This window comes from Pollicipes pollicipes, unplaced genomic scaffold, assembly GCF_011947565.3.
Source record: "Pollicipes pollicipes isolate AB1234 unplaced genomic scaffold, Ppol_2.1 Scaffold_7228;HRSCAF=8575_pilon_pilon_pilon, whole genome shotgun sequence".
Lineage (NCBI taxonomy): Eukaryota > Metazoa > Arthropoda > Thecostraca > Pollicipedomorpha > Pollicipedidae > Pollicipes > Pollicipes pollicipes.
The window spans coordinates 100-21,831 of NW_023597032.1; the positions used below are offsets into that span (position 1 = coordinate 100).

Below are 21,732 nucleotides of genomic sequence, written 5' to 3' on the forward strand. Positions count from 1 at the left end.
TGATACCGTTCCACACGCGCTCGGGGGAGGTCAATTTGGCCTTTCTGAGGGTCAAAAACAGGAGGTGACGGGTCCTGATACCATTCCATACGCGCTCGGGGGGGGGGGGGGGAATTTGCCCTTCCTGAAGGCTTTTCCAGAAAAATTCCGGAAGGCGCGGCATAATCGCGTTAAATTTTACATACCTGTTGGCAATTTGGAAGCGGATCTTTTGGTACAAGCACTCAGATACACCCTGTAAGCTAGCTGATCTATGACAAGTCCAACCAAGCCGTGGATGTCAGTGACGGCAATGTCTAAGGAATTGTTCAGCCTGACGCAGCAATGGGGTGTTAGACAAAGCCATGCACCTCTGAGATAGTTTGTTAGATAATAAGACAATTTGATTTAGGATTATGGCAAATGGCATTAATTTCGGGTCAGGTACGAAGATCAGGCTGAGTTTAAAATCAATCTGCTTTTTACCGGAGAACCTGTTGTGTTGGATGGTTTCTGATATTCATTTCAAATTTCCTGATAACAGAACAGGAACAGACATATTTCATGAACTTTTTTTGATATCAGTGTAGGTCACTGGCATCAAATGACTTAGATCAACGTTTTTAGAAACGTACAACCTAGCGTTATCTTTCGAGCTCACTTAAATCTAAAAATAGGAGCAATCTCGTAGGCTTTTGGTCACCATTTTCATCTAACGGTTAAACAAGGTCACTGACCTAAAATCATCCCAACTAATGTTTTACTCAAAATTGCTGTCTAGATTCATGAGGATGTCTTGGTTTACTTTGGACACTTATCCTGAGTTTGACCATGTTTGACCTTGTTTGAACAGACGATCATGGCTTGGAAACCTCAAATGTTGACACAAGTAAGTTGACACACAAGCCACTCCACCCCCCCCCCCCTTTTGAGTTTGGTCTCCTGAGATCTCTTAGTTTTTTATATATCAAAGGGTCAATAGAGTACCAAACGTGTGGTATTCAACCGACCATTAGGGCGCATGTTACTCTCCGCAACGCGCGCGAAATACTGCACCATATGACGCTCTTTTCTGGGCAGCACACTTGTGTCTTGGTGCGATTTTTGCGGGGAGGGGGCTCACTCTCAGTCCATTCTTTTGAGAACCTTTTCGTAAACACTCCGCTTTTAGTCAGATGCTGACAAATTACGTTCGCATGTTATCACAACGGGCACCGCGGGCGACTGCGGATTCAACGCTGTTTGTCCGCAACGGCTGTTACGTCCAAGGCGCGATGCCCGGCTGCACAGATTCACGCTTTCCCGGCTGCAATGTGAAATGCACCATATTTGTGCTGAAATATGCATTCTTCATTGGCAATGGGATAACAATTTGACGGATATTTATCTAGTGGTGCGACAAAATACGGTAGCTTGTGAGCGAAGAGGCAGTTAGTTGAGCTAGGATTCGCACAACTTTGTCAATGTGCTAATCGTACCTGATAAGCTTTTGTTCGCTCCTTCACTTTGGACAGCTCCCCTGGAGACGAGGTGCGGTACGGGTCACGCCCTCTGCTCGACGTGCCGTCGTCCCCCTCGTAGTCCAGCGCGTCCAGCTCTCTTTGAAGCAGGTCAATGCGATCCTCCAGACTCCTCTGAGGGAGATAGTGATCAGTCTTTTAAAAGTAGATCAATCAAAAAATGATCCGTCGCGAGCTCGAATTTCGGCAGTTGTGGATCAGGTACGATCATATTTTTGCATAACTTTCAGGGGACTCTCCACCCTGGGCGCACGTTCAATAAGCAACCGTCACTTACCTTTTCGACAAGCATATTTTCAACAGACATGTCGCAATCCCTTGGATCCGACTTGCTCGCATGCTCTGCAGCTGTTTGAAGGTCTCGTTCAAAATTATCTAATTTGCAATGAATGCTTTTGAAGTCGCAGTTCAATGTGTTATCATCCCAACGACCACTCATTTCTGGAATCAAAATGCGATCACAATGGTGTTTTATCGTTAGTTTCTCACTCTTGTGAAACCCGATGCTTGTAAAGCACCATTAATTAGCCCGATTAATATGCATTGCAATTTAAAGCACCTCCCTCAAAACGAATACGCCCATAGAACTGGAATTTGCGTTCGGGACGGGAAAGCGTATGCGAAGCGCAAGTCAAACTTGCGCTCCGTGCAAGCCAAGTGTATAGTGTAACTATTAAATTCGTCGAACGGGGCTCGGTCGTGAACTCAGCTTGGACTGACTGTCAGCCCGTGCTATAACCCAGAAGCAACCTTTCGTGCGAAAGGCACGGACAGCTGCTCATGCCTTAGACTTTGTCATAACTAAAATACGTTTCCATCGTGTTGTTCTCAATCACTCACACTGCGTTTAACAACTCATCCCCAGGAACGTGACATTTTATTGTCGCGTTAAAATACATAGGTATGAAGGCTTCGTTCACAAACGAAATACGCACATACACGTGGAGAATATTAGCAATTCAGACCCTTTGGCAGCATCTCAACACTACTATGATTGCGCAATTACTGTTCCTGAAGTGCATTCAAATGGAGTTTAGTCGTGCCACGACAACCTGAGCGAATCTTTAGTGGCAATGCATGGGACGCCGAAGCGGCTCTATCCACAGATTGTTGCAATACGTATACTTCGCCAACAAAAAGAAAACGTTTTTAAGTTTTGTCCATACAAAAACCATCAAAGTCAAGATGCTATGAGCGTCTGCCCATAAGAAAATGCCATGCCTGTCTGGTAAGATGCTAGAAAACGAAGTCAGTTTGTTATGGCAGCTCGCACTTTTGCGGCATGGCATAATTTCCGTTGTGCCTAGCTTTAAAGAGAGTGTTCTTTATTTATGTGGGATTTAGAACTGAAATAGCTATCTTGATGTCTTGTCGATGCCGTTAACAATCCTGCCCTTCCCAAGATCTGAGCCTGCTCTAGTTTCTAAGCTACACGCCTGCAAAAATAGGGAAAGGTGAGAGCGATGAGAGTATTTCGATGATGAGATTTTCGATGGTGAGATATCGATGAGAGCATTTCCATGTCACCTGGGCATTTATAAAGTTAGTGTAACGTCATTCAGACTCTGCCATTCCATAACCAATGTGGCGATCAGGGCCAATAAAAAAGTCGTCGAATCGTTCATATCTGGCGTTTGTTAACGCCATTTCCAGATATAACGGCCGTCAATTGGATTTCAATCAATGTTGCGCAAGATACGATGACGTTATCAAACCAAGACTCACTGAGGAGCATATTTATCAAACAGAGAATTGTGTTGTCCATAACACTTTTTTCGCATAAAAAGCATACCAATAGTTAAAGGTTAGCTTGTTCCATGATATCTGATGTTTGCTTCAATATCTGTAAACGTGAAACAGCCCATTCAATACGCGCCCGGGTGGTCGGTTCAGTACCCTTCACTCGGTTGGGGGTCAATTTTACTCCCTGAGATCTAAAAAAAAAACTAAGATAGCAAGAGACCCTAAACTCAAAGGGCGTATTGACCGACACGTAAACTTACTTGTGTGAAGAGGTTTGAGGTTCTTAGGTCAAGACCTAAAGGTCAAATAAAATAACAGCAAGTTTGAATTCCAAATTGGTGCCAAAGTGTTCCCAGACATCCTCATGCAATCGTTGTAAAACTAGATACCTGTTCTAAGCAAAAGGTCAGCAAGATCATTGATCTGTATGCCTTTATAAGGTTAGGCGACTATCAGGAAGGTCCAAAATCACTCTGAAAAACCTTTGGGGACCCATTTGACCTCCTCTCTCGAAGGTTTTTTCTGGCATGATTCTCTAACGCCGTGGCGTAGCCACCTTGTTTGACTTCAAGGTCACTGCCTAGGAAACACCATATTTTAACCCCAAGTGATTTCACGTACAGATTAACACATCTTGTGAATTAGGTGAAATGGACCTCCCCCCCATCCCTCCCACCCGAGTGAAGGGTATTTAACTGGCCACCGGGCGCGTCTTGAAGGCACTGGGCTCTCTGTGAAAACGTTATTGGTGAGTTGCATGTAGAGCGAGATTTGGTGCTTCACTCACACTGATGTAGTGCCCGCCCCCCCCCCCCCCCCCCCCGCTCCCTCTCCCTTTATGAATATAGCTCACTGAATGTAAGGCAGTGTTCTTGCAACACTTCTACCTCAACATCGACTATGCCACCTCTACTGCACAGGTGCAAATTTTTCGTTGTGCATTATTATTGATAAGCGATGCTTTCAAGTACAACTTGTGATTCCAGAACTCATGATATTTGGAACCTCTTTGGTCGGTTTAAACGCATATTACGTTGGTCTGGCAATGACCCTCAGAGACTGAATTAGCATTCTATGTACTTGTGCCTGAGAAACAAAGCTGGAAGACACACTGGATCCGTCCGCACTGCTGTAGTGTTTCCTGGACATGTTAAAACATGTTGCTCTTTTTGTCCGACACTGTCGACTGCAGTTAGATGGCCCCGACTGAACTGGCGAATGCAACAGAACTTTGATGATTGATTTTTGGCCGTGCCGCTGATATGAGCCCCTCCAACCTCTCGCTGTTGATGAGTTCCACTAACCAATGAACGCCGTCCGGCAGGGGGCTCGCCACCTGACCTGGCGCGCATGCGTGCGCCGTTCGATCGCCGAGCGTGGTGACGTCACAGCTGGCAGCGGCCCAGCGGCCGAGCGGCTCAGCCGACGGTGACTGCCACCACCCGGTGATCGACACGGGAGAGCGGAAGGAGGTCAGGACGCGGACCACCGCGTGCCACCGCTGCAGATCCAGGTGAGCCGTGCACATGCCTTGTACGCCGAGCTGCCAGCTCGGAATGCGTGCAAGGGGCCGGCTTTGACACGGCCTAGTGACCGCTGGAGCAAGTGCAGCAAGGTGTCTAATCAGCTGATTCCTGGTCGCTTCTTGATGTAAGAGCAGTTTTTTTCTCATCTGCTTCTCTCATTATTGTCCAAGCATATGATCACATTTGGGTCAATAGCTCTGTTATCGCGTTATCCCAGTGCGTCGATCGGATTGCTACTTGCAGAAAAACGCCATGGTGGATACAGGTGATGTTCTAAGCTGGATCAATGGACAAAAAACGCATGCATGACAATAATTCAGCGATCCGTAGTTCACGGGACGACCTAAAAAGGAGCAGACACGGTCGGGTCGGGCCGGTCGAACAACAGAGGGCATGTGATCTTACAACCGGTCGACACGCGACACAGGCTAGTAATTGTCATGCGCTACTAGCCTGCCAGCTTGTTCAGTGGGCAATCACTCGGCCTTAACCGCTTGACCGGTTCGTCCACCGTTCGATGTTGGCTGTTTCCTCCACTCAACAGAGGCCAGTAGAGCAGTGCAGCACCTTACACTTACACGTGTTTTGTGATTGCCCGGCGCGGCGTAAGGCACATTTTCAGCGAATTTCAGCATCTACACTGTTGTGACCCCGGACTGTTCGTCCCGGTGGCTCAGTTGGTAAGAGCGCCTGCCTTCCGATTCACCGCTCAGTTGGTAAGAGCGCCTGCCTTCCGATTCACCCACCCGTGGCGGGGTTGGTACGAGTCGCTTTAAGTGCTCGCTGTTTGTCTTTGGTAGGTATGGCCCGCGACCGGTGGTGGCGGTCGCGCTGAAGAGGTCAGTTCACGTCAGAGGTAGGACGGACCTTTGCCGCGAATGCGGCATGTTGAAGTTCCGCGCCTAAATTCTGTCGTTGCCTGGAATTGCGCGATTGGATGATAGATATTAGGGCACACACAACAACACACTGCTTAGCGTGAGCTATGCTCCCAGAGATCCTTACTTTCAAAAGGTTTAGATTAAATCTTTTAAAATGTCCCAAATGTAAATAAATAGGCTCCGTTGGAATTACATAATTTAGCTCCAGCTAGTCACGCGCACATCCGCCGCTGGGCGAACCTACCCATGGGCTCCATCGCGAGGCATGACCAGGAAACCAGGAGACCACAAGGCCACCCTCGCCATTGACATTCTCACGCAGACGCCGGCTGCTCCAATAACATGACTAACCATTAGCGATATATGAACCGGCTGTTTCTCCACTAAACATCTGCAGCAGTTACGGTGACAGACGTCGATCTGGTCACAACGGCACGCTTTTGCGCCAATCCTGTCCTCCAGATCACGGGAACAGTAATACACGCATGCGCGGTCGGCGACGCAGCGAAGGGACCAGGCGAATCTGGGAGAACAGGCGGGTGCAAGCAGGGAAGCAGGGCAGGGACATAGTCACCGTCCTGTCTGAGTGATGGTATGCGCGGTTTGCGTTTTTGAGCACAGTAAAGACAGTTGTGAAGTGCGGTTGGATAACCTTTGTTGAGTGAAAAGTGGAAATAAAGCCGAAAAAATAGCGTTTATATTCACTGCGTGGCTTCGTTTAGGGCTGAACATGTTGTTGCGACAGAACAGGGCTTTGGTAACATGTAAATCCTGACGAGGTCGCGCAGCTACATAGCTTTGCCCATTCTTTGGCTTATTCCCACTTATACGAGCATATTCCCACTTATACGAGCATCTACATAAATAAAACCTGATCATATTTCCGAATTTTTGCGTGCTATGCCGCCCTGAACAATGACAGGTGACGCATCAGATTCAGATTACAGTCCACGATGAGCTCTTAGCTGTCCGGTTCCCTATTAACATACGTCGTAATATGAAATATGATAGGTCAGATTGCACAGAGCGGTTCGGCTCATGCTAGAAACTCAGCAGTGCACCAACACATACTACGAATCACCACGCTGCAAGCATTGGGTGTCGCTTCAGATGTCATTTGAAATTCCGCGAGTTTTCCTTAAATGGAAGCCGATTATGCTCCAGCACCTCACCGCAGCAGAGACGGCGACGGCTTATCTCCGCAAAACATTTTTGGTACGCGTATGACGTCGTGTCTCGTGTCTCGTGCTGGTGCTCGGCTGCGCTGCCAATGGTGTCAGCGATCTGTTCAGGTTTGCTGCGCTGCCAATGATGTCAGCAATCTGTTCAGGTTTGCCTGCTGCCATGGCCGCGTATATCATACACATCGCATGATGATTACAAGGTATATGTGTGTCAAGCCAGGGAATGCTCCACATAGAAACACACTGAAGCAGGCATCAGACGTCATGAAATAAGCCCACTTTTACCTATTGGTATACTTTGAGGTGGAAAATATTCCTCCAGACCACGAAATTTCAGTATTTAGTAATATGCTCCTCAGAGCGTCATTATTTGATGGCGATCATGGCATATTGCACATCGCATGATGATGACAAGGTATATGTGTGTCAAGCCAGGGAATGCTCCACATAGAAACACACTGAAGCAGGTACCAGATGTCATGAAATAAGCCCACTTTACCTATTGGTATACTTTTAGGTGGAAAAGACTCCTCCAGACCACGAATTTCGGTATTTAGTAAATATGCTCTTCAAAGCGTCATTATTTGATGGCGTCATGGCATATTGCACATCGCATGATAGATGACAAGGTATATGTGTGTCAAGCCAGGGAATGCCTCCACATAGAAACACACTGAAGCAGCCATCAGATGTCATGAAATAAGCCCACTTTTACCTATTGGTATACTTTTAGGTGGAAAAGACTCCTCCAGGCCACGAAATTTCGGTATTTAGTAAATATGCTCTTCAAAGCGTCATTATTTGATGGCGTCATGGCATATTTATATGGTGTTGAGGCGCTGCCAAATTAGCCGTGCGAAATTACCGTCCTCCGCGCTCAAGTGCAGTGCTTCCAAACTCGCCAAGGGATGGGCGCACGACCCTGGAAGCGTTTGCTAAGCGAGCTGCTATTATGTGCTCGTGTTTTGACCCTTTTTCATTGTGTTCTTTGCATATGTATCAGTGAGTTTAAGGAGTTTGTTGTATTCGCATGCTCGGCTATCGCGATTTTTAAAGTTATTCCATTACAAGTCTTATGTGCGTTATAACTAGGAAGGATCAATGGGTTTCTTATATTATGTTGCACAACACACGTTGTGTGATTGGAGCTGGCTCAAATCGCGCAATGTTGATGGAGAGTCAACTGGTATCGATCATGTTTGAACATTGTGCCTACGGACGCCAGATCTAAACGGCTCGACGATAAATCGTTCATGGTCTTGAGTTCCCCGTGCCCTATGGGGGTAGCAGGATTTGAATAACGTTGCTCTGGCGTTATGCATGCCCGGATAGCCCTGAAATAGTCTGCACATCTTCGTGCACACATCTGAGCTAAACGCCCTGGGCGTTTAGCTCAGAAACTAAAGGGTTTTTGGGTCTTGAGAAGCACAAGGCTGTGAACTGCAAAGGATGATCTTTAATTTGATGATTTACGACCGGAAATGCGAAACTATGGAAAACTGGTCACGTTCAGTATTAGGTATGTCTTGATGGGCAGTTAACGAAATGCAGCTACTTCTTGGCACTTGTCAGTAAATGCTCTACAATGAACAGTGATAATTTGAAGCCGTTCAGCCCAACCAAAACCACTTTAAGTACCTTAGCCATCTTAAGGCACCCGGCACGCAGGATCGATGTGGAACAAGGGCCAACCCAACGTCGACGTGGTTAACAGCGTGGTACAGGCGGAGCGTCAGGCGAGGTCGAGCCACGGAGAGCCAGGTCACACAGCACAGCACGTCACACAGTCACACAGCACGGAGAGCCAGGTCGACGCCACAACAGTGTCGGTTACACCGATTCCTGGCAGCAAGATCACAGGCTTCATTATATATGGAAATGTTGAAGGTTTTAGCGAGTTCGAAATAATCTGCTAGCAACTAGCGTTTGGGTAAGGCACGCACATCGCCAGTTCAACAAGTCCTCAATCTCAAAGCCATCCCGTCACACTCGCCCTGCTTCTCAGAGCCATGGCTTATCGCGCCGACGACGTGGTGGGCGCGATCGGTGAGATCGGCCGGTGGCAGGTGCGGCTGATACTGCTGCTATCGCTGGTGGGCATCGAGTGCGGCTGGCAAGTGCTGCTCATCAACTTCCAGGCTCCGCCGGCCGACCACTGGTGCGCGTCGCCCACCGCCCACGGCAACCAGAGCCAGTGGCGCCACCTGGACCCTGCGGACCAGCGCACGGTGAGCGGCGGGGCGCATGCCGCTGACCTGTAGGGGGGGTGAGCGGATGGCGCCTACGGTGAAGGCTGCTGCAGTTTAGAATTTAAGGGGAAACGGCCGGAATAGTAGACAAAATGAAGTCTGAAGTATGATGCAATGGTATACACTGATGTGGAAAATATGCATCCAATAATAGATTTCAACGGACTGTATCACGGATCGAAAAGGAAAAGTAGTTGGTGGACTGACTGAACGATGATAGACTAATCGATTTAGGATATATCCTGGAAATCCATGCACAAACTGATATAGATGTGCACACACACTACTCAAATAATTGTTTCCTTATAACGTGTTCTTTTGATTGACTGGCGTCATGCGTCTACCGAATACATGAATAATTCATGTTCAGGGTGTGGAACGAGAGCCTTCGCAGTGCAGCTCGTACATCCCAGACGCCGGCGGGGCCACTGGGGCCACCACTCGCAACAACAGTACAACACCATGCAACGCATGGAATTATGATACCTCAGAATACAGCAATACCATCATTATGGAGGTGAGGCTGGTAGTTGTTTTTGTTTCGTGTAGAACTGATTTTTCGTTCTAAAATCCAGCTGTTTGTGGCTAGGTCAGGTCAGGTCAAGTCAGGGGCCGTTCATAAATTGTGTTACGCGCATTTGGTTTCGTTTTTTTTCCTGCTCCTTTTCCCGGTTATGCACCGGTTACTCTGGATGATATCTCCACTCGCCCACCTGGTTCACAAAATCTCTAGAACGAAACAAGTAATGAATGTGTTGATTATCACTTTCTCAGAAGCCACAGCCTGCTACTGCGTATTTATTTGCCTTCTGCAGTGGGACCTGGTGTGTGAGCGCAAGTGGTTGCAGATGCTCACCCAAGCCACGTACATGATCGGCATCATGTTTGGAGTAATGTTCTGGGGGATTGCTGCTGACAGGTAAGCCTCGTTCTTATCTATGTCGGGTTAAAACCTTTCACGCTTCCTGTCCTCACACGATTTGAATGCTTACCGGGCCTTCACTTGTATCCATTTCTGCCGGTCGAGAGGCAAATTCGCAGTCAGGCTCTTGGACGCTTGAAGGTCGTGTCAAAAACTGTTGCCCAGAATTATTCGCAGGCTATATTTTTTTTTCTAAAGTGAACATCTCAGGTGTCGAGGAAGCTCGTTGTCAAGCATGAGTCTGGGTCTTGAAAAACCGAGTCAAGGCCTAGTCCAAGTCCGCGTCGCCAATCCATTCTTGGCACGTGGCATGGGCCCGAGTCGGGGTGCTATTCCAATCATTGTTATGCCTATGATCCGGGCCTTAAAATTCGAGTCCGAGTCCCAGTCCTAGTCTATTAAAGTTTAAGCCAGTCAGTCTCGCAATAGATCATTTCAGTGAACAAAAACGGGTTCATATTAGATTTTTATGGCAGATATTACAGATACTTTGGCGTAGTATAGAATAACCGCCAAACTGGCCGTGCGACATTGCCACCGTAGCCGACTGGCAGACTCACTTGTAGCACTTTAGCTTGTCGAGAGGTGTCGTGCTAATCAGTGTGATTAGAGCCCAAATATCGTTACTTGCTCTTTTTTGGCCCTTCCTGGTGATATTCTTGCATATTTTTTCGTGATTTTCAATTGTTAACTTGCACGCACATACTCGGTTATGGCGTTATTTTTAGCTTATGCGACTCCCAATCTTACTTTCTTCATAACTGGTGCCATTTTCCAACGTTCTGTAATACATGGCACAAAATGTGATTATAACCTATTGTTTGCAATTCGCACTAAATGCATGACGTTCGTTGAGAGCCATTTCAAGTTTGTTGGTGCAAGAAGTTGTGCTGACGTGCGCCAAACACAAGTAATTCGATTATATTAGTTTTCCTGGCCTTGGGCACCACTTGGTAAATGCGGTGACTGCGATCGTTTGACGTTGCTAAGGCGTCATGTATGTTTGGGTGACTGAAATGATGTGCTCAAGTTCGCGGGTGTCAAGCTCAGAGTCCAACGGAGTTGAATCTTAAAAAGGAAGTTACACGTGACGCACCGTACTTGACATTAATTTGGGGTAATAGCTGTACCCAACGTCTGGTGAAAATTGGAATAGCTGTCCAAATGCAGACGTAGCTTTGTAACTTTCCCAAATCCTTCACAAGGCAAATGAGGAATCTTACGCGCCATAGCCGAACTAACCAAACCCAACTTAAGCCAGCTGAAACGAATCTGACCCATATTTTCCAACGTAATACAGTATACACACGACAAAGCACAGCACATTAGTGAAGACCTATCAATTGAATATACGATTTGCACTAGGATGAAACTGTCTCCTTTCCTCTACGGCGTGAGTTATGCTGTTGAAACACCATTCCTGCCATTTGGAGGCCAATTAGAGATTGGCCATTGGAGGCCAAAGGAACATGCAAGTTCAGTTGACACGTCCGGCTTCCAAAAATCGTTTAAGGTTAGTTTCAGTCCAGAATTTTGGAGAACGGCTGCATGTTAGAGTCCTTACTTTTCAGATTGGTGAGTCTGAACTCGAGTCTTAATTACCTGTAAAATCAATAACTTCGCCTGAGCCCGATTCTGGACATGTCACAAGTTTCTTCTGCCTGAGTCAGGGTTCAGCAGCTTTGGAACCCTGCCTGGTTTAACTCATGTCCTGACTCGGCAAGGCTCATATGTGACAATTCATTATCTGTGGCCTAGTCTGTGCGATATTACCTGTGACCTCGTTTGTGTCCGCCGGGCAGGTACGGTCGAAGACCCACTCTGTTCGCCTGCATTGTGCTGACTTCGTTCTTGGCCAACCTCATCGCGGCCGCCGGCAGCGTCGAGCAATTCCTGGTATTGCGCTTCCTAACGGCGTTCTGCGGGATCGGCGCCTACACTTCCAGCTTTGTCATGAGTAAGCGCACCTGCTGCACGTGGATCGATGTGGGTTGGGATCTGAAGTGTGTCGTCGGGGCTTCGCCCGGAGGGACGGCTTGTTCAGCACACAACCGTCGGTGTGCGGCGCCAAGAGGGTGGCAGGTCCACGTATAGTGTTCTTAGGGGACACAGGTACTGTTACAGAGATCCCAAATACGTCTGGATGCCCAGGCTTCATGGTTTTGGAACACTGCTGCCTTCAGGTACTTTAGCTTTCGATCTGCCTGCATTGGTCGCACGGTCTATGAAACACCACATCATCTACCAGTGTCATAGGCAAGATAACAAAGGTACAATGGACCCGGCAGTGTTAGAAGTTAGCGCCGAAAGCACTTGTCGCACATCGCTTGGTCACATTCCCCGACTAGTCGCAGACTGGCACCGATTTGTTGAAGGATTGGAATCATGTGCGAAGATTTATCGGCTCGCGCGGAGACTCCGTCAGTCGACGGGTCTTATCAGGAGAGACGCCCCCAACCCTCAACCCACCCCCACCCCCCGTCCGCCTCTAGACGCCAGAGCAGCGCACTGGGCCGCCACCTCTGCAGCGCCACCCGGTGGTCTGTGCCTCACTGATGCCCGCTCTGGCGCCGCAGGTATGGAGCTGGTCGGCGACAGGTGGCGCGTACTGCTCGGCATCGCCTTCTTCCTGCCCATGTCCTTCAGCTTCATCGCCCTCAGCGGCATCGCCTACTTCATCCGAGACTGGCGGATGCTGCAGCTGGCCGTCTCACTGCCCAGCGTTCTCTACGTGGTGTACTTTCTGGTGAAGAGCGTTCCTTAATCGACGACGGTGCATTCCGATGTTTCACGTTTCTGTTTGTTTTTTTCTTTCAAAGATTGCATGCGAGTTTTGTTTCCTAATTGTACACGTGCGGCCATGTTTCGGGATGCGTGCGGTCCCTTTGGTCGTACCTGCTTCTGATCGTACCATCCGGACTTTGATGCCCTACACGTCATCTGAGCTGCGTTCTGACAGACGCTGACGTATGTCCGCTCATGAGCTGTTGTATTACATGCTTTCAGTCATGCAGAAATAATTCTGATGCGTGCATTTTGGGCCGGTGTCGGGACTCTCCTGACATCAGTCCACTTCCGGCCGGTACCGCAGCTCCTCTGGCGTTAGTTCGTTCTCAGGGCTGGTGCCGCAGCAAGGCTGACGTTAACTCATTCTCAGGCTGGTGCCGCAGTGCTCCTGACGTTAGCTCGTTCTCAGGCGGGTACCGCAGCATCCCTGACGTCAGCTCGTTCTGAGGCTGGTACAGCAACAAGCCTGACGTTAGCTCATTCTCAGGCTGGTGCCGCAGTACTTCTGACGTTAGCTCGTTCTCAGGCTGGTGCCGCATTATTTTTGACGTTAGCTCGTTTCGCAGGTTGGTGCTGTAGTATTCTTGGCGTTAGCTCGTCCTCGGGCCTGTACCGCAGCACCCGTGACGTTGGCTCGTTCTCAGACTGGTGCTACAGTACTTGTGACGTTAGCTCGTTCTCAGGCTGATACCGCAGCACCCCTGACGTTGGCTCGCTTCTCAGGCTGGTGCCAGAATCGCCCCGCTGGCTGATATCCCGCCGGCGTGTGGCTGAGGCTACAGTCATCATGCAGAAAATACGGCGCTACAATGGGCAACAACCCGTAGACGACTTCAAAGTCTCTCAGGTATCTAAGACTTATACTGCTGTTGGGTTCTAAGGCAATGTGTTTCTAGGAAAGCAAAGACTTCATTTGGAGACGCTGTTGGCATACATGCGCTGTGATGTTGCTTCCGTAATAGTGTTAGCAATGGGAAGACTTGATGTGCATCTGCAATATTGATGCATTTTTTACATTTATTGCAAACTTCTTCTGTGCCCACATTGGTTGTTTATGATGCAGTTGTTAATCACCTTTGCAGGTATAATAAGGATTAACGGTACCATCAATGAGATACGACAACTATCCCTTACTCCTGTTTCCGACTTGCCGGCTTTCCAGTGTTTCAGGGAAACATTGTGTCGTAGTGGGATTCTTAACACTCACCTAAAATGGCGCCTTAACCTCTGAACCTTCTATTACATCATACCGTGGGCTGTATTTGATTGCACCTCCGCGAGGCATGGCGCTATGCTGTCACTGTCTGTGCGGTGCCGGGGACAAGGCGGCGAGGCGGGAGCCTGTACCTCCACGAGGCAGGGCGCTATACTGTCACTGCCTGTGCGGTGCCGGGGACAGGGCGGCGAGGCGGGAGCCTGTACCTCTACGAGGCAGGGTGCTGTGCTGTCACTGCCTGTGCGGTGCCGGGGACAGGGCGGCGAGGCGGGAGCCTGTACCTCTACGAGGCAGGGTGCTGTGCTGTCACTGCCTGTGCGGTGCCGGGGACAGGGCGGCGAGGCGGGAGCCGGCCGGCGCGCCGAGGCCTGTCTGGACCTGATCACCAACGGGCGCATGCTGGCGGTGACCGGGTGTCTCTTCTTCGGCTGGTTCGTCAACAGCCTGGTGTTCTACGGAATATTGCTTAACACGGGAGACTTTGGCGAGGACATCTACTTGAACGCTTGTCTCGGTGGTGAGTTCCGGACAGCGTGCTGTGTTACGGACAGCTGGCTAATACAATAACGCTTTTGTTGACGGTGAGTCTACAGTCCCGTCAGAGGCTGTCTGCTCAGGAATACGTTTGTCAGGGTGATCGTACGAAAAAGGTGTGCTTATCGTGGTTCGCGCGAAACAAGTTCTGGGACATTGGGCAAGTTTCAAGAGCTGCGCAAGAGCTCATTAAAGGTCATGGCAGTTTTAACAAGTTACAAGCAAAGACAAGACAATAGAAATAGCCCCATGCATCGTAGAAAAACCAGGATAATGGAGAGATAGATACGTTGATAGTTCTGTTGAAGTTCTATTTTGTTCTATGTATTTATATTGGAATTCGTTGCTACTTCTGGCAAAATTTACTTCTGACGTTGGTTTCGATAAAGGGGTGTTGCCGAAATATCCACGCATCTATCTCTCCATTCTCCCGGTTTTTCTACAAGGAATAAGGCTATCACTACTGTCTTATCTATATGCATAATGTTCCTCCCAAATACACTTAACAACGTACGTAATTTTGCTGATGCGTTTTCATGTCCCACGTACGATTCAACAGTGGTATGAATTTGTGTCCTCTTTTGTGGGTGTGTTTGTGCTTCACGTGCTGACCTGGGATGATGGTGGCTGAAAAGGTAGAGATACTTCAGACCAGCTCCCCACCCGTTTTCAGCAATCCACGCCTGAACTATCTAACGTTGAGCACCGCCACTGACCGTGACTGTTGGTGACATCTGCCGGAGAGTAACCACATGCCCCGCTAACGCCCTGTCGACGGCTGGCAGGCGTGGTGGAGATACCGGCGTACGCGCTTTGCACGTACGCCACCTACCGGCTGGGTCGGCGGCGACCCATCAGCTGCACCATGGTCGGCGCCGGCCTTGCCTGCCTGCTCACCCTGGCCTGTGAGAAAGGTGCGCGTGGGGTGACTCACTCGGCGTTGACGTGGTTTTCGAGACGTTGACGTGGTGTGCGAGGCGCCAAGCAAGCTTGTTCGCAGGTTGACAGCGTACGACGCTACAGTCAGTGTGGGCTGTCACGCTAAACTTACAGCCAGTTACAATCAGTTGCGCACTTATTGGAGAACAACGGTAAGCATTCTGTATCAAAGTGTGGCCTTAGCTTTCCGACTTAAAGTCAGTGTTTTGCTTCAGGAATCTCTCCCAAACGTTTCCGCTTGCATTCAACTCTGCTCGGTACATGCGACGACTGTCTGTGGTGCAAGCGACGCATCTACGTCTGTGTGCGTCGCGTCAGATATCTTCGTCTTGTGTGACGTCTGTGGGCGTCGTGGATGACGGATCGGTGTGTCGCGTGCGACGGCTCTGCTTTTGAACGGCTGACGGTGCGGCAGGTGCATATCAGTACGACTGGCCGATAGTCTCTCTGGCCATGATCAGCCGGTTCTGCATCACGGCCTCGTTCGGCTCCATCTACATCTACTCCGCCGAGCTGTTCCCCACGGCCGTGCGCAACACCGGGCTGGCCAGCTGCTCCTTCGCCGCCCGCTTCGGTGGTATCCTCGCCCCTCTCCTCCTACTGTTGGTGAGCGTGCTGCAGAGCCGGTTGTTTCTCGCTGACGTTAATATCATAACTTTATGACAACGCTGAATGTGACAACTTGGCTCTTCGAACTCCCGTCGGTAATTATGCATAAGAGCGAACAAGCCCCTGCTCGTAATGGCTGACACGTACATAAAGTTGTCGTTTGACTGCCAGGAAAGGTGGGTATACCCCGGAACGGAGCTCGTTTGCCAGCACCGTGCGCTGCCTGTGTACTGGAGATAAACTTGAGGTGAGTGTCTGATGCGAGGTGGGCGGCTATTACAGCGTGACGAGGTGCACCCGGCCTTCCCGGTGGTGGTGTTCGGACTGGCGGCGATGGTGGCCGGCCTGACCATCCTGCTGCTGCCGGAGACTGCCGACCGGCCCCTGCCGGAGTGCATCGCCGACGTGGTCCGGCCGCGCCGCACGTCGGCCGCCGCGCCGTCCGAGGCGTCGCCGCTCACGGCAGCGACCGCCGAGCCGGCGCCGGCAGGTCCGGACGCCCCGCGAGGCCGACACTCCGCCGCCGGCGACCACGGGAAGGAGGGAATGTGCAATGAGCGGAATGAAGAGTGGAGCCTGTAGAATGGGCGCGGGGGTGGAGAGGGCAGCACTGAGTGCAAAAGGCACCGGTGCGGGCTTACTGGGGAATGTGTCCCAGGGTGCAAAACGTTATCAAATGCAGGGTATGGCAACGTGCGTGCTTCGTGGCGTTGCTGAATTTTGCTTGCAATCCCAGGCTGTGCCGTATTACCACACTCAGAAGTTCCATTAATGGCAGGGCTACCGTATATGTGATGATCAATACGAGCTTAAGAGCACCGATCAACCTTCCAGGGCTTCGTGGAAGGGAGGATGCGGAGTATTTTTTATCCTCATAGGTGCCAAACAGTACGGTCTGGTAGCCGGGTAAAGCCTGGCCTGTTGGGCACTGCGTAGTACGTGAATATCTTTAATGCTGCGTTAGGAGGGCAAGTGACGATCCGCAACCCTAGTGCGGCAGCCGGGTATCCTGTTGCTTTAGATTATTCGCTGTGCCAGGGCACTGCGTTTGTTCCGTGTCCCTGCCTGTATCTGTTTAGGTAAACTGAACTGAGCTACGCATCATATCGAATAGCATCACTCAAGTGTCATGTTTTGTATCAAATGGCGAACTACATTTACATGAGACGTTGCCAGAGCATATTTTCCCGGACGGTGTGTAATTTTGTTCCTAGACAAAAATACAAACAAGCGAGATGAGGCGGCAGCGTGTTGAGGCGTATAACCTTGAGCTTTTATCGCCGGGCACAGGAGCTTAACACTTAATTACCCGAAATTGCGTTACGATGTGTGGATGGATTTAGGAGATATCTTTAGACACCAGAGACACTTACACCTGTCCAGTGCCCACGATTTGAATGGCTTGCCGGCTACGATGCGAAGATGTTTGCATCATACGCATATGCACAGGGCTAGGATTATAACGACCTACTGGTACCAGATGCTGGATGTGTGGATCCAAAGGCTCGACATATTGGCGAGCCGTCTTTCGTAAGCCTACTTTGTCTTCATCATCAGCATATGTTTGTAGGTCGCGTTTAGCTTAGCTGAATGCTGAAATACATATCCGTTGCATTTGCGCGGCAAGATGAAACCGGGCCCAATGGAAACGCTTGGTACGGGACGGTGGCGAGGGGGCGCATTTCACGCGCGACAAATCTCGTCCAGGCTCAGCTGTTTGGTGCTGAAACTCAAACATGCGACGTGCGAACAAGATCGCTAACGCTAGACCACTAGATCATCAGATCTTTAACGCTAGATCGCTAGCTGTAACGCTAAACAAAACATGAACAGAAGGTATATAGTCCTGTACCTTCCGTCAACATCATGCACGGTGTTCCAAAGCATTGCCTGTCTGGCCCGGGCACCTTCTCGAAGCTGGCTGGCGGGCGCCGCTTGGTTTGCTGCCGTGTTTGGTCTCTGCCCACGGCCGCCAGCGCTGTCCTGTGGCGTATTGTAGCTCTTAAGTGCACCGTGGTGAGCGGTACAATGTTGGCAAACGTTCGCATACACACTTTCCTCGACGCACCAACACCACAAGCCGGCTGGCAGGCACCACGGCTGATTCCAACATATTGCTTCATGCGTGTCTTGAATTGGCTTTTAACGCCTGAAGGATGCTTAGAATAGCCATCCAGCAACGACGAGCGCGAATTCCAACAAAATTAGTGAAGGCGTCGCTACGATAGTTTCCGCTCGGCCCTTCCCGGCGCACAGGCGTAGCTGCTTCTTGGACTGCTTATTGCATAGGTCCTTCTCGCAGTAATGAAGCAAGAAGGAGCACTCTACCTGCCCCATATCGTCTAGCACATTCTTCCGCACGCACTTGTCCATGTTGAAGCCTTCCTGTCTCAGGACGCACCCCCTGGTGGCGTACTGCTCCGCGGCCGCTGCCAGGCCACAGAGCGGCGTGAGTGTACACGGCGCCCACGTCACATGCACGGGGACAGGCACAGAGACATGTGACACGGAAAGCGGCCAGCGTACACAGATATGTTGCACAATGTAGAAATGGTGTGACGTATGATATTCTTGCGGCTCGTTTTGACAGTATCACCATAACTACTGAAGCCACTAGATATTTTCTGGTTCGTTCTCCACTACAACTTTCGTTTTCCCAAGTCATTGTGCCCTACGGGCATCCCTTGAACAATGTGACAGCAGCTAGACTAGCCGGGACGAGCTGGTGAAGAGCGCCCGTCGTTATAGGCTAATAACGGGCCTAGAGAGCTCCGCGGCACAAGGGGTCCCGTTACAGGCACGGTGCCTAACAAGTGCCAAGGCTTCTGAGCGGCGAGGCTCCCTCTAAAAGGTCCAAGGCGGGCACATAGCCAGCAAGGGTGCTCGCGCGGCTGGCATGACAGCCAGGATTCGTCCTGAAATCTCGTAGGAGTGCGCGACTTATGAACTATCTAACATCCGCCGTGAATCATCCCGCGTGCAGCGGCGATAATAGTTGATAAAAGCAAGAGAAGCTTCTGTTTTAGCATTGTGTTCTTATTCTGAGAGTGGTTGATCTTTAATGAGCCAGGATTTGGCGTGGAAGTGCAACATCAGGTGATCACTGCCATACGTTATGAAAACGCGCATGGTCGTTCCTGACCATGAGCGCAGCTCGGTTCGTTCAGCCGTTCCTCACCCCAAGCGAAGCCGCATACCCAATCACCATCTGTGGGGCATTCCAGCGTGATTGCTCCATAGTCCGTTTTGTCGTTCACCTCTTGGCAGAGCGGCCAAGTGGAATAGTTTTGCTTAAACATCTTGCCCTCCGACTCTACGATGCTGTACTTGCCATCCACTAGCAGCTTATTGGTCTCGGCTATCTCCGGATCGTGATCAGGCTTGCATGAAGCACACTTCAGCGAGTGGCCTGGAGCGAGAAGCGGATTCATCAGAATGCTATGTTTTGGGCGGGAAATATGTACTGAGAAGTGGACTCTAGGTGCATCGCATGTCAAGCAGCGACAGTCAATACAAAACCACGTGATGCACAACCAATGAGAAAAGTGACGTTTCACCTCTACGCTTATAATTGAAATTGAACAAAGCTGATTAAGCGCGTATCTGCACAGATTTCACGGATGTCAAATATCGTTGTGAGTAACTTTTGCACAAATCCGGGACATAATCCAGCGCAACTGAAACATCCTCAGTAGCATAATACTATAAAAACCACCACCTAGAGGACTGATATGTGTATGCTTGTCAACTGCATTTTGCACATGCATCCAACTCAAAATGTCAGACTTCTGATTATAAGGAAGCATGATTGCATTCTGCTCAAATAAATTTTCCATAGCTGTCTCAACATATTCAGAACGCTAAGCGTGACTCAACGTTCAACATGTGTTTACTCGAATCAAATCTGCGGTTCTCCGACCGTATGCATAATCGTGCCTCCACTGGCTCGATGTAACGATGAAAACCGCCACAAATTCGTAGTCTGTTTAGCAGAAAAGAAATTAAGCAGAGGTACCTGCTTGATGAATTAATCAAATGCGTTATGTTGGCCTAGAATTTCACTATATTAGTCCAAGCAGCATTGCTGCCCTGGTTTCAACAGCCATTCATCTGTTCTGATAGCTCAGGCTCGGTTAGAACGTTTGCCTTTTGATTAACTTATCTGTGATGGGTATGTTGGGGTCACCTAATGCCCTGACTATTGGCCCCTGATTAGAATGTGCTACGGCCCTGGCAGCAGCTTTACTTAAGGTCAGGTGATTGTAGGGGCAGTACGAATAGTGCCGAAAAAAAATCGGCGCTTCAAGCTTTTGCCCAAAATTCTGCCGTTGGCCCGGAATTTCACGATCGGATCAGATGAGGTCAAGGCTCCGCAACAAACCCTGTTAAGCGAGGGTGTTGATACCAGAACTCCATCCAATCAAAAAGCCCTGGACTGAGTCTTCAAATATGAATGGTAATGCTAACCGATTCCTTTAATGAACGTGGTATGCTACGCATTGGTAGTGGTCAATGTAAGTCGGCATCGTCATGGATGATTTCAAATCACTCACTCGTGTTTGCAGGCCTGTAGAAAGTAACTTATTCGCCGAACGTTAATGGAGTGTACAGTTTTTGTAACCGTTCTGTCGACACATCAATCAGGGCTGCTCAGAATTGTCACTTAAAGGGCACCCGTCATCCAAAATTCAAATAATGCCGAGATTACGTACCTGTCATGCAGAGCGTGGAAGATAACCCGTACAATAGCCATATTGTCACCGATCCCATTGTTCGATGAGGGCTAAGAATCACCTCGCTCAATCGTGATAAGTGAAAACGTTTTGCTACATCACGGGAAAGCATGAATGGCAGCGATGAAGAAACGACTCATGAATTCGTGATGTATATCTGCATTGATCAACCGATGATGGAATAGATTGCCTTTTTTGACAGGTGACGGGAGGATTTCAGATAAATTCCGCTGCATTGATATCTGTGATGGCCGCTTGACATTGTTTGCGGCAAGATATATATAAATTGGCGTTTATTTATATCTTCTAGTGCATGCCTTGGCTACACTGACACCTCCCTGAAAAATATTATCATCGTGAAGCTGGAAGATGCGTACATATGTGATTAGTATGGAGGCTGCGAGCTGAGAGAGTCCGGAGAGTCTCTGAACGCTAATTAGCAGGAAATTTTACGCTGCAGCGATCCAGTCCAGCCCGGTTCGGTCAGGAAAGTCACACTTTTAGCGTTATACCTCTGCAACCATCGCGTGGATTCCATCGCCGCAGACCTTGCAACAACAAAAATTTGAGTTTATGATAAAATGTTTTCAAGGTATCTGGATGCAGTGTTTAAGCAAACGCCGCGTGCCTATGACGACACATTATCACCAAAATTTAGTTTCTCCTTAACGTCAACGAGGAACGCAAAGTTTTCAAGTTGCGAAAAGCTGAAAAGCACAGGTTGGAAGCAGGCCTAGATCTCGGCTACAAGGTAAGCAGATAAGCTAACGCCAGCAGAGGGGACAACGGACAACTGTGCTGGCAAGTGTATGGCTCGACATGCGCATGTTATCACGTGCTAGCGCAGGCGAACCATGGATCTGTTCGTTTTGAGGCGTTTTTGAATCTCGGAGTTGAGCAGCCAGACCAG

At 49.4% G+C, this 21,732-nt stretch overlaps 1 protein-coding gene and 1 long non-coding RNA gene across 2 annotated transcripts; one reads left to right on the forward strand and one right to left on the reverse strand.

Moving 5' to 3' along the window:
- The first annotated feature begins 4,736 nt into the window (after window positions 1-4,736).
- Window positions 4,737-17,065, forward strand: LOC119109037 (organic cation transporter protein). Its single transcript, XM_037232576.1, has 11 exons — window positions 4,737-4,755; window positions 8,839-9,061; window positions 9,453-9,599; window positions 9,898-10,001; window positions 11,807-11,961; window positions 12,581-12,750; window positions 14,341-14,524; window positions 15,327-15,455; window positions 15,896-16,086; window positions 16,372-16,497; window positions 17,054-17,065. Exons 2-11 carry the CDS (start codon window positions 8,843-8,845, stop codon window positions 17,063-17,065), a joined length of 1,437 nt encoding a protein of 478 aa, XP_037088471.1. The 5' UTR covers window positions 4,737-4,755; window positions 8,839-8,842.
- Window positions 17,066-18,338: 1,273 nt separating this feature from the next.
- Window positions 18,339-21,057, reverse strand: LOC119109043 (uncharacterized). Its single transcript, XR_005095383.1, has 3 exons — window positions 20,802-21,057; window positions 19,268-19,498; window positions 18,339-18,518 (listed from the first exon to the last, which is right to left on the reverse strand). It is a non-coding gene; the product is annotated as an uncharacterized LOC119109043 (long non-coding RNA).
- Between the last annotated feature and the right edge of the window lie 675 nt (window positions 21,058-21,732).